Source organism: Cylas formicarius, unplaced genomic scaffold, assembly GCF_029955315.1.
Source record: "Cylas formicarius isolate icCylForm1 unplaced genomic scaffold, icCylForm1.1 PGA_scaffold_1__22_contigs__length_36826433, whole genome shotgun sequence".
NCBI classification, from domain to species: Eukaryota; Metazoa; Arthropoda; class Insecta; order Coleoptera; family Brentidae; genus Cylas; species Cylas formicarius.
The window spans coordinates 26,429,899-26,443,646 of record NW_026844264.1 but is presented as its reverse complement, the minus strand read 5'-3'; the positions used below and the strand labels follow the sequence as shown (position 1 = coordinate 26,443,646).

At 32.3% G+C, this 13,748-nt stretch overlaps 1 protein-coding gene across 4 annotated transcripts in view; it reads right to left on the bottom strand.

Annotated features, from left to right (window-relative positions):
- The window catches only part of LOC132696302 (homeobox protein aristaless-like), a 116,242-nt gene that overhangs the window by 23,413 nt on the left and 79,081 nt on the right, over positions 1-13,748 (bottom strand). For all 4 annotated transcript variants that reach the window (XM_060661051.1, XM_060661052.1, XM_060661050.1 and 1 more), the window contains 2 exons: positions 2,010-2,247; positions 208-253 (listed from right to left, as the gene is read on the bottom strand). In XM_060661051.1, coding sequence (XP_060517034.1) covers positions 208-253; positions 2,010-2,247 — 284 coding nt within the window. The remainder of the gene's footprint in view (positions 1-207; positions 254-2,009; positions 2,248-13,748) is intronic.

Sequence of the window (13,748 nt, the reverse complement as noted above, 5' to 3'; positions counted from 1 at the left end):
TTATCTAAGTCGAGTGATTTTAATGAGAATTGCATAATTTCCCTTTTTCTCCGTTTGTTGTGGTTATTATTTGATCTTGATAGGCGCGAAGGTCGCACCTAACTAGTATTTACTTATTTAATTTTACGCTGAATAACGTTCGCTGCTCTGTAATTTATTCAATTGAATTTGTGATTTTAATAGCTTAGTTACATCAATCTTGTTTACCTGTATCCTGGCTTCCGTTAGTCCTATTTTCATTGCCAGCTCTTCTCTGCAAAAGAAAAAAAAATAGTAGTTTATAGGTAAGACAAATAAATAATTCTTTAAATAAAACATTTGCAATTGTTTTTCAAAAAAGTTACATAAGTGCGAATGTTATGAGTTTTCGATTAGCGTCTCATTTATTTATTCATTAAATTATCTCTAAAATCGCAGTTCTCTTGCTTTTATTAATGGAGAAGCAGATCTTGAAGAGCAAATTTATGATGGAGCAGGCAAGCACACCGCACGCAAACATCTAATTGGAAGTGCAAAGCTAGCAAACCCGCAAAAGTTTTCAAGCAAATAAACTTCAAACGTTGACAATGGAATAATTAGAGTGAAAGTCTCGCCCAAAACATATGCGCATGCGAAAGTTTGAGAGAAACAGAAATGGCAGGTGCTTTAGTCGAAATGACAAAAATCTAACAGCAACAACAACAGATCCTCAAATTAACTAGCGATGTTAAGTAGTATGTATAATCATTTTTTGTGTAAAATCATTTTTTTATGTTTTGGTTCATTTCAATAGAACAAAAAAGTAGTAAGAATTGTATAAGTAAACCAAAAAAAACCGTTCCATTATTTGAGCTCTCTCCTAATAAATGTAAATATTTTCTAAACCAATACAATTTCTTTTAATTTTTTTCGACTACAATGCAGCAAGGTTTGAGGATACTTCTTTATGGCTTCTTAATTCGAAATTTATAGCTTTCTTATAGAATCTGTTGTATTAATCTATGATAGCAACAGACTAATATAAAGCACGTTTTAAAATATCCATAAAATTAATGTAATTCTTCACGGAAGCTCCCGCAGGCTACTGCTATCCGATTTGCAGTTTCAGCTAAGCTCAGGATGATTGGCGAAACATTAGCAAATACATACATCGCAAAATAAATACATGTCATGAAATCAATCGTGTGAAATTGGAGAAATAATACCGTCATTCTAACGTCTGCCCTAACCAACCAGAACTAACTAAACGAGTAAGGAAATTTGCAAGGTCCTAAAAATTAGTTGCACGATTTTCTTGTATTATCGCCCCCTGTTGGTTACTCAATTTTTTATTTCATAGAATTTTTAACGTTCTCTACAATATTTTAAGTTAAAGTAAACACAGTAGTTTAATGCAAACAAGCTTCAAAAACAGAGTCAAAAACGAAAATTCTTATCTCATTGCGTTCAGAGACGAAGGATATCTCAAGTGATGGAAGTATATTTGCTTGTATATAGCTTAACTAATTACTTATACTGTCAAACATTTTCGCCGCCTTATTTGTCAACCGAAACGAAATTTGGCTGTTCAGTGGCTTACGCGGATACCGAAGAGAACTTTCTATTTGTAACAAAAAACAGCACAAAAAGCGTCCACAAATCACCGTTATCTAAATAAGCAAAATGTGTATATCATGTTTGGGTTCTGCGACTAACGATAAAGCAATCGAATGTCCACGGCAAGACATTCCGGCTTGTCTGCAATTTGTCCGATGGCGGCTCCTTTCTTTTCATAAAAACTCGCTCTCGGCAATTTAGACCCACGAAAAGATCTACGTATAGATTGAGACACCTTCCATAAATCGCGGGACAGTTCAATATTCTTTTAAGCATGCAAGCTTTAAGTTGAAATAATAGAAGTGAACTAAATATAAAATCAAGCAATTTTCTAATCCTAAAGGATTTTTGTCATTTTGCATAAATAATCATTTTCATTTTTATTACTTAGCAGGATCGAACACTATTCATAAATTTCAAGAAAAAAATGTTACCTGGTGAATACGTCTGGATAGTGAGTCCGAGAAAATGCTTTTTCTAACTCTTCCAGCTGGTAACTTGTAAACGTGGTCCTGTACCTTCTTTGTTTGCGTTTTGGTGCAAATTCGTCGGGTTCAGGATCACTTCCATCACTATGTTCTTGACCCGCCGCTCTGGGTTCAACTCCAGCGGCTGGTGTCACTTCCTCTGATACGCCCATGTCTTCAGAGTTGGTCTCGGGTGAAACGGATTCTGAAATAACAAGAAAGTTTGTTCAAGAAGATCTTGGATCTTGGAACTAAACAATTCATAGTAATAATCAGTTTCATGTTTTCGTGTTTAAAAGTGTTGCCTACCGGAAATGTACTACTGTAATACTAGTTAAGCTCTGACGAAGCAAACAAGATGATTTGCGAAACGTTTGCAAGTTGACTCAACAAAAACAGGCACATGAGGAACCCAGAAGTTTTGTAAATATTAATTGAGAATTAGGATCGTTCCCTAAAGTTGGCCATAGAAATATCAGTGATTCTAAAGCGTGTCTTCTTCTCATTAGTTTTATATGCGAAAATCTTAAACCCAATGCTTCGAAGCTTATTACAAGCTTTTAGATTTGAATTTATACCAAATAGGTATTAAACCAGATAAATCAAGAAAGAGGAGTGGTTGAAACAATACAAAGAAACACCTGGAGTATTTTGCATATAGTCGATGAAATATAATACATAATTGGCCGAAAATTTTGAAAATCTACAAAGGACGCTTAAGAATATGGATAGTATGAATTAGCATTCAGCATGAACATGAATATGAAAAAAAAAAACAAAGTTTATGCTGATAATGAAAATAAAATTACTCCTCGTCTATTTTAACACACCTTTATAATTTAAAAAAGCGAACAGTTTTAATTCCTGGGCGATGGAGATTCGAAGTAGAAATGGCAATGCAAGTTCTTCTCAGTACGACTGTAAGTTGTAGAATCCTACACACTTGAAACCTATGCAGAAGCGTTTTAATAAAGAAATAGGTAAGTATATTAAATGAACACAGTAATACATGATAGAATTCATTAAAAATAGAATTGTAAATTATCACTGAAGCAAAAAAAAGCAAGTTCTAAGTATCCTGGCTCAAGAATTTGCATGAGAAGTCCGGATTCTCATCACGGCTGCAGTAAGCGATACCGGAAGTGTAAGGAAAGGAAGGAAGGAAAAGACGAAATAAGGAGAATTAGATAATATATTCAGTAAAAGAGAAACGAACATGGCGAAATTGACATTTGCTCATAGTGCGGTGCTGTGAATAAAGTAAACTTGAGATCATAAAACGGTCAAAGCACTCGAAGAAGATTTCATTTATAACCTATCCAATCGTAAGGGTTAAAGATTAAGTTTTAAAACATCCTGTATACATCAGCTATATTAATTTAATAATAAATGAGGCGGTGATAATGTTATTACTTTGATTATGTTAATTTTATCTGGCGCGTTTCATTTAAAAATATAGGTTTATTTTGCCATAAATACAGGTAAAACTAGTTCCGTCCTTGCCTCGAACCTGTCTGACGACGATTACGTTCAAAAGTTAAAATTCTCGAATGATTAATATAGGGACGAGCTAGGAAGCGTGTATTTGCTTAATAAGTTTGCATTCATCGCGCGGACAAATTATTTATTAACTGATTTAGAATATAAATGAGCGGCACTAGCCGAGACTACAAATTGGTGGAATATGATTTGGAGTTTCGATTAACTTTGTCATTAATGCAGTTTATTTCGTCCCTTTAAACATTATCGATATTTGCGATCGATTATCAACAATTGCGTCGAAAAATGGCTCAGTCCATCTACGGTTCGAATACATATCAGCTTCTTCCATTACGGTTTAATAGTAACTACCAAAATTTAAACTTTTTACTTTTATACATCTTCAGTTTATCTGAGCTGGGTTCTTTTTTCTTACTCTTAGTTGCTGTAAATATCTTGTTTGAATATTTGAGGTTTAGATTACGGTACACATTGGCAAGACCTGTTTAAATAAGTATCCTTTATTTATAACAATGTTTCTGCATCTCCTATTAACTTATTTTGTCCCAGTGGTGCGTTAATGCACCACCTATCCTATGATTTTTTTTTGTCACATCCAGGAAATATTTTTGCACATCCATTTAGATCACTAATCGCTAATTTATGTGTAAAAAAAAGATCTTATATATGACTTCAAAAGTTGACAAAAGCGGTATATACATTTGTATCACATTTTCAAGTGCCTGAATACACCACTGGTGTTATCTGTGAAACCAAACTTTGTGATTGCAAGCCTAGACAAGTCAGCGCATATAGAATAAACATCCAATAATTAGCGTGTTCTTTAGTATTAGTTTGTGCCTTGTGCAATGAACGTTACAGTTCGTAAAATATGGCATTTCCGAGGTATTGGATGAGGACAATAACAATGAAAGTCGTTAGTATTATTTGGATTTATGTATTCTTATGTACAAGGAATGGAATGCTACAGTTCATTCCTTGTAAATTTATGCTAAAAACAACGTGGAAAAATATTTACAGAACATATTGACGGGGTCTATATTCCACACGACGTGGATACCTTGACTGACGAAGAAGATATGAACAATAACATAAATCTATAAGAGTTTGGGGTACCAACTGAAATCGTTGAAACTTTCGTGTTACATACACCGAATCATACAGTTGTCCTTCGACAGTCCTGTAATTCATCAACTACTGAACCTAAATGGGAGTCATCAGATGATGAAACCTTGGAATTCAAAAGAAGATGTATGCTTTCTGCAAACGACAGGCTTGCTTCTACTGTCAAATTGAAGAAAGGTCAGATTGAGTACACTAACACACCTATATCCGATGAATTTAGATCATGTGAGGAACTAAAAAATTCTCTTTCTGGAAAAACTACGCTTGAAATATTTTTTATGTTTTAAAATATGCCCGAGACAATAACCGCCATGAATTCTCGTTGTCAAAAAATGATACTTTTAAATATGTAGGCATTTTATTGTTCTCGGGTTATCATTTCTTGCCATATATTTAGCATTATTGGTCTACAATTCACTTGTAACTGTAGCAAATAATGTTTCTAGTGTATATCCTGTCCAAAATGTAAAACGCTATAATAAAAAAGAACGGAAAGATGTAAATATACCCCAAACTTATGTAATTGCCCAATATAATAGATATATGGGCGGGGTAGATTTACATGACAACGAAGTTGCTAATTACAAGTGCCAGGTATTTGGAAAAAAATGATGGTGGCCTTTATTTCGTAACTCAGTTTAGTAGTGAATACACGGAAATTGTATAATATTGTCAACGAACAAAAAATTTCCCAGGTACATTTTATATCTTACATTGCTTTGCGACTTTGAAAAACTGATAAAACAATTACTCAAAGAAATCTTGCACCTGTCATGGATGAAGTGCGTTATGATAATCAAGGTCACCTCGTGATTGTTCATGCTAATAAATCCCGAAGGAGATGTAGAATCTGCCACAGCCACACAATTTACCAAAAATGAAACCAGTGGTGCGCTCACGCACCATAAAATATTATACGTTTTTTTGTATCAAATCAGGTTCTATTTGGAAAACAATCTACTTTTAGTTGTTTTCTGTCGAATTTGAACTTTCTTTTGTATATTTATGCATAAATTATATGTTACATCTTATGTGCCCCAAAACATTATTTAATGTTTTTTCCCAGTGGTTCGTTTACGCACCAGTATTTTTTTGTATTTTTCGAGTTTTTATTTTTTTTGTCACATGATTCTTAAGTGCAATAAAATAAATAATTTCAGAGCAAAAAAGTGTTTTTTTATTTATTTTTTTTTTTGATGCTTGGGATAATATGGTTTAAGGAGAGATGCGTTTCTGACCCAGCGAGTCCTAATTTCATAGTCTTGTTCGAAATTGTAATGCTAACTTTTGAAATGGTTGTAACTACAAAAAAAAGAGCTGTTTCAATTCTAACCCTGGAAAAGCTTCTATTGGAAATTAGAAAATTTCCATAACACCAAAATATTCTTGATACAATTTAACAATTTCTCTTAGAACCCGAGAATGGATAGACATAATTTGATGCTGTTTCCACTAATGTTTACCTAACCGAACCGAAGCTTACTACGCTATTTAACGTCTTTTCAAAAATTGCAACTATTTTTTTTATTGACCAATTCCACTTTTTTTTTTAAATAAATACATTACTATAAAAAAAATTCTAATTGGTACAAAACATTTAAATCAATATTCAAATGACATTATGAATAATAATTAAGCCTGCAGATTTTTTCAAAATTAAAACTTCACGTCAAACTTTGTTATTGTGATCCTTGTATTCTGTATACTTCACAAGTGGGCACCGGATAAAGTAAAGAACCACCCGTCCAAAAAATCGAATAGCAAAAAAGGTGTTGCGTCTTGTGTCGCCGGTATCGGGTTCCTGTACACAATTCTCTTGAACCCAACACGTTTTCAACAAACAAACCAATTTGCCGCAATTCCATTATTACCATTTTCTCCGATACCTCGAAATAATAGACTTAGGCCTCCAAATAGCGGATTATCTTTTCGACAAAATCTTGGTTCGAGCACCGGTGCATAAAGAAAATAAAGAAGTCATACTGCGATGATCTGGTTATGTTGAAAATCTTCGACAAAGGGACCTCTCGAATCATTACACTGCTTAACAGGCCCCGGATTAGGTTTCGGTCTAAGTGCCGGCGGCTGAATTCTATTGTTATTACACATCACAACAAAGTGAGGAAAGAATCCTCGCGATGTAACAAGCGGCGTCGCCATATATAATCTTTCAAATGTGCCGACGCGTTATTGCGGAAAACATCGCTCCGTATAAACAGCTCCTTTGTGCTGGGCGCGTATTGTGAAATTTTCATGTGGCGCGCATAAGGGAACGCCCTTTGCGAAGAGTTTTTTATTTGGTCGTGGCATTACGTTTATAATGATCTCTTCAGACCGTTAGGGCGGGTAAAGAGCTCAAAGATTACGGCGTTTGTATGGTTTGACATCTCTGTCAGACACCGGATCCACACTTGTTGCCAAAGCTGTTTTCGAGCCCGCGTTTCCTCGTTAGAATTTCAACACGACTTGCACAATGTTATATGGCATTACAAATAAAAAATAGATATTCACCACAGATAAAAAACGAACATTAATGATGAAAAATATTGCAAATATATTGAGAGGAAAAAATAAACCTTTCCATGAATGAATGGAAGGTTTCTACTGTCGACTTGCATTTCGTTAGCTCAAATTTGATCTTACACATACACCCGCGAGTCTGAACCTGCAGCTTATACAGAGTGTCCCAATTAAGAACTGTACAGTCTTGCGAAATCTTTTTTTGTTGGATAGTTCTCTGAAAAATGCACTAAAATCTTATTTTGCTCGTTGGTTCAAATTCAAGTCATGGCCAACTGAAACTATTTAACAAAAGAGAGAGTATAGGTTTATTAGGTTTTTTTTAAAAAAATGGCAATGAATTCCTATTCACAAGTAATTAAAACCCAACTATACATATATTTATAATGTTTCAATACAGAGTGTTTGAAATTTCGTTTGCGCATTGTTGTAAAATCTTTGATTTTTGGATTGCTTTTTCAAAAGCTCACTAAAACCTCATCATCATCCTTAAGTCATGGCCAACGAGGACTAATTTTTGTTATCAGATATCGAGAAGGGCTATTAGGGATTTCTTTAAGAATAAATACTCGAATACATTACTCCCGTGGAATGTTTGTTTATGGCTCAATTTTGATAATTATTTTTTGTTGGATACATTTGCAAAATTAAATATGATTAGAGAGGATTAGATATAAACAAAACAGACTTTACAACGCCGATTTTTTCAATTAAAAAGGGATTTTTAATTCTCATCTAATAACGACAATAACAGAACTATCAAAATTGTTTGCTGTGGGCATACTTAATCCCTAATAGTACTTCTTTCTTCTCTCTCTTTGGTTAAATAGTCCCAATTTGCCATAACTTTAAGTTGAAGCAATAAGCAAAATAAGGTTTAAGTGCATTTTTCAGAGATCTATCCAACAAAAAAAATTGATCCATAAACAAGTTATACAATGTATACTGACGATGGTTCACATTTTCATTTCCCAACTTGAACAATTTGTGTTCGCTTAATCTCTTGCTTTTCGCTATCTTCGGCTGTAACTGCATTTCCCATTTCTGATTTTTTCGATGGCAACAGCGTTACCACAAAGAGTTCATTGAAACATATGTTAGCAATTCTAAGTTAGATCATTAACCCATAAACGCTTTCCTGCCTTTGTTGACGTAAGTAGTAGTTTTAGGAAGAAAAGTATAACCGGCTCCATCTTTTTTTTCTTGATAGTTTTACTCAAAAACCCGCGTTTCATCTCGTCACAGAAATCAATCAACACCTACAATATTTTAAAGTAACATAACAAGGAATGCAACAATATAAAGAGAGAAAAAATCGATCACAAAAAGTAAAACATTATACAGAACGACTTCAGTAAACCAGAGAACACAAAATGACAGTGGCAGTGAAAAAATAATGTGTAAAGTATGTATTGATGTTTCTGGACTTTGGGGCTGTAAATATGTACTACGATTTCAACTACGATTATTCATAACCCAAAACAATCGAAAATGGCTAGCCAAAAAAAAATATTTTTTAGTTTAACCACAAAACAAACGCGTTGTGTAATAGTTTGAAATGACTACCAAAAACCATTATATTGGCTGTGGCAGAAAAATAATGTGTAAAACCATGGTAGAAAAGTATTTTTTCAATGCAAGCTTCAAAAAATACCACAAGTGCATTCTTCAGCATAGCCTAGACTACCATGTAATATTATTTAACTCCATTCGCCCTTTTAGAGGAGACAGTGATCTAAGACCGTTGTTTTTTTAACCTTTCATCAAGCGAGAACTGAGCTTGAATAATTTTCCAGAAATGTCAAATTGGCGACTTTAATTTAGAACTTCCTTCTCTGCAACTTAATGTTTTTCGTAACTAACAGTAAAGTCGGATATTAAATAAATAATTGTTTTATCGGGAACCTGTAAACTAGTTCGATTACTGCACCACCAATGCAATGTATGATGACACTGATTATATAGCGCGCCCATGCTATTACTGTCAGTCCCCAACTGCATTACACGTTATTAGCGGAAAATATTATTACAAAGTCGCCGTTCAGCACTTAATTACGTCAAATTGTTATTTCATGTTTGTCGACCAAGCTTCAAAACTTATCCGTCCGGTTTCCAAAATTAATTTAAAGCTTGAACAGCTATAATAAAGAGCAAGGCTATTGAATTTTGATTGAATTAATTTAATAATTTAAAAAGTTCATTCTTGCTGTTGACTAATACAAATACTAAAATTCATGTTTGCGGCTTGTTTACGGAGTGCGGCGGCAGAATCATATTCCTCCATACTTGGCTGTGTCGGGTTGGTTTGACATGCGCAATAGATTTAAGTTACACCGTGCTACAATCTGTTTTAAATTAATTAAGAATGAGTATCCCGATTGTCTGTTTAATAAAATCACTTTTCGTGTAGATATTCACCACTTGAATCTAAGAAACAAATTTATATTGGGAATACCACAACACCGAAAAGAAAAGATCATTACATTATCAATAAATAATTTAAGCCTTTTCGATTTAACAATATCAACCAAAACTTTAAAAAATCGGTATAAAAAATATCTTTCGGTTTTTCTGTATCGGAAAACCACTCTGCAGTTCCCCCATTCTTTATCCTAAGACGTCTCTCTTTTTTTTAGACATCTAATAATTAATGTTAAATATTTAATTTTGGGGTAATTTAGTATACATTAAATTAAGGCTTGAAGAGTGTGTGCTTTTTCTGAATGTCTGCGTTTTATTAGGCCTTTTGTTTACATTAAAATGGGCACCATCTAATATTTTTAAGTGTAATAATAGGTATATTTGTCACAACAATAAATCTTTATTATTATTATTATTATTATTATAAACACACATGTTTTTGAAAAGAAATTTAAAAATGTGGCTCTATATTCATAGTCATTAATAAATTATAGAAACCGGAATATCAAAGGTTCTTTTGACATATTTTTTGGGCAATACTGTATTTAATTGTGAGATAAAATTTCTCGTTGCGCAACCACCGTTAGTAAATTATACTCATATTAACTAAACTTGGTATATACGTGGTAAAAGCAGATTTTTGAAGACGCTACTACTATATATTTTATAAATATTTCATTTCTTGCTCACTCTGACATTGCCACAAGAATAAAACCAAACGCATTTGCTTCAATTTGTTTTATATATCAATATTTCAGAAACTGCTGCCATAAAGTCAATTATTAACAATTTTAGATAAAAAACGTTGGATAAAAAGAAATTTTCAACAATAGTTAGATGTGTGGGGCCTCAAAAAAGTTATTTCAAAACCTGACAGTCTCAAATGTATCAGAAATCATTCTAACTTCCACTGAAATAAGTCGAGTGAGGTCATCATATTACATCTTAATATCAGCATTTTTTGCGGACGTTTAGAGTCACACAGATTTTTGAGGTTTGTTAGCCTATTGACGTGTTAAAAACTATTGCACTTTTAACTATAACGTGACTTAAAAATAACCCAAAATACTTCAAATACGTTATGTTATGTATAACTAAGCAAAACTGTGTTGGCAAAGATAACCTTTCAAAATTTCTTGGTACACATCGATGGACTCGGTCTTACCTGTTAAAACTTGCTGCACTTTTGAACATTACGTGACTTAAAAATTCCACAAAAAACTCCAAATACAATCATAGCCGTTGTTGCCGAATAACAATATACTGTATTGTTATTCGCCGCAAAATTCGTATTGCCTGATTCAGTTTTAGCTTTTCGGCGACGATGTCGTATTTGCAACATAAGTGTTGCTCCCATTAAAATAATTACTGATAAAATAAACGTTGATTTTATATCAGCTCGAGATAGTTCAGTTATCCCGGTTGTCATATTAGTAATATGCATTTGCTCTTTAAAGAAATATAAGAAAATTCGTCCAAATATTTTGATTTGCACAGTTCCCGAAAAGTTTTTCACATTTTCACATACTTATTTCAAATTTCAAATTAATTTATAAAATATTTTAAATTTTATAAAAACATATTATTAACAATTTTGGAAAATTATTTAAACCTAGGCAAAAAATGAAAAAGTTAGCGAATCATACATTTAGTAAAAATCCAGTTTTAGATATAGTTCTTAAAATATTAGTAATGTAGTAGTGTATCTTGTATTTTATTATTTTGGAAAAAACGTTTTAGTTTTCAACAAAAAAAATATATCGAGTCATATTTCAAGATCAACAAATTAAAGGCTTCTGTTTTTCAAAAAGTATTATATTAATGTGCGTTGAAAATGTAATTTGGATGTTGGCTAAATAAGTACTGCCCGTGGGGCATCCTTTGGATTTAAGGTCAAATGAGAAATACAATCATGGCATCTATATTATAAATTATGTTACAATCAATCGTAGAATTGCCGCGATTGAAATAATTAAAGCTAAATTATCAAATCAAACGTTGACAAGAAGAGAAAAATAATTGCGACACCGATAATTACTATTAAACACTTATTTCGAGTCGTTCTAAAACTCACGGTGACTTAGGCATTATAAAAATACGTTCAAATTGTGTGGAAAAATCACACTGACTAAGCTGATTTTCAAGGAAAAAATGCTATTAAAAAAAATATAGTAATGCTTCCGTAATCGACTATAAATTGACTTATTTGTCAGTTCCAAATTAAACGGCAACGATACAAACAAAATAATAATTACATAAACCTGGCAAAAATTGTTATAAAAGTTGTAAGTACAATTGACGGAAGTGTTTCAGTTAATTACACGTAGAAGTGTGTACAGGAATAATTAAACAAATAAATATTATCCTCGCGTGGTTTTAATTCACCCGAACAAGAACAGTATTTTAATTTCTCTAAATCATTAAAAGTTAATTTTACGCTTGGGATGTTTCGTGACAGTAACGTCGTTTTATGCGATTAAACCATTAAGTAAATGTGAATTTTTACGGTAACGTGGACATGGCCCATGCGCAATGGGAAAAATTCGGATGTAATTTCTGCCGGGAAATGTTGCTTATTATTAACGACTTGTATCTAAATCTAAAAATTACGCAGGTAAATCGTAATGGTTAGTTTACAACCAAATTGGTAGAGTTATTTAAAATTTAAGTTTGACGTAATAATAATTGAAAAAATTAGAGATCGGGACTCAATATAACACTCACATATATACTGGAAAAGAAAGGCAAAAGTATCAAAAGAAAATAATAATTTGTATAAATGCAATAGGAATGGCAACAAATTCAATCGCCCGTGAAAAAAAAAACAAAAAATGCGACATTTAAAAGTTCAATGTTTCTCTGACTTTGTCTAGATTTGACAACGTTGCATTTACAAATTTTTGAAAATGTATGTTTACTATCATAAAAACTTATTGAACCAAAAAGAACCCCAATATTAATTTATTCAACTAAAATAATAATAATAATAAAGGTCCTTTATTCGATTTTGAAGATATCTTACAACATATATAACTAACTGTGGAGGCACCTTCCAACATAGTTGTTCTCATGCAACCCCCCCAAAACGAGCATATATATATATATATATATATATATATATATATATATATATATATATATATATATATATATATATATATATATATATATATATATATATATATATATATATATATATATATATATATATATATATATATATATATATATATATATATATATATATATATATATATATATATATATATATATATATATATATATATATATACTAGATTTATGATCGTTTTGGTGTGACGTGTATTAACGTCGCAGCTAGCCATATCATTATTCATTATGAATTCGTAAAGCGAGCTTTGGCCTTTTAAAATACAAGCTAGTAGCTAATTAAACTGCAAGTAGGTATATGATTAATGTCAAGTTTATTTTTAGGGGTACTTAACGTAGATACCACCTTGGCTAATTATTAACTGCGGTAACACCCCAAATATAAAAAGGTGGGTCCATCTCAGTGCCGTGCAAACCGTTTCAGGGATAATTTCTCGTACAAAAAAAATCTGCTCCTTACATAATAATAACCAATCAAGAGTGCGGAAAGTATCGCTTTAAGACATCAGCTTCGCGAGCCAGGCATTTCCGGTGCTTTAGTCGTCTTTAGATATTAGTCACGGATAATATTTTAACGTTCGTCAATTCTGACAGTCTCGTTGCATGTCGTTCGTGCTACGTTGTCAAAATTGTGCATTGGTGCAGTATTGACCAAGTCTTGTAATAGTAAAGAATAAGGTTTTTCCCCACAAACTTTATTAGTGGCAAGTTTCATTGGATTCATATGTTTCTATAATTGATTTCACCACGGACGATTATTTAATTTTTTTTTATTTTCTTTTCTCACAAGGTTTTTAAAAGAATCATTTTCATATATCGACTGAAATCAACTAATCCTTCAAACTTTAAGAATTAGAGGAAATATTGATGACGATAATTGTATAATATCGAAACAATGCAAAATTTAACCGAAATTTATATATAGAATTAATTTTTTATGGATAAGCAATTAATTTATAATGAAGGATAACTGTAAACATTCTTTGTATGCTTCTAAGCACTGATTAGTCA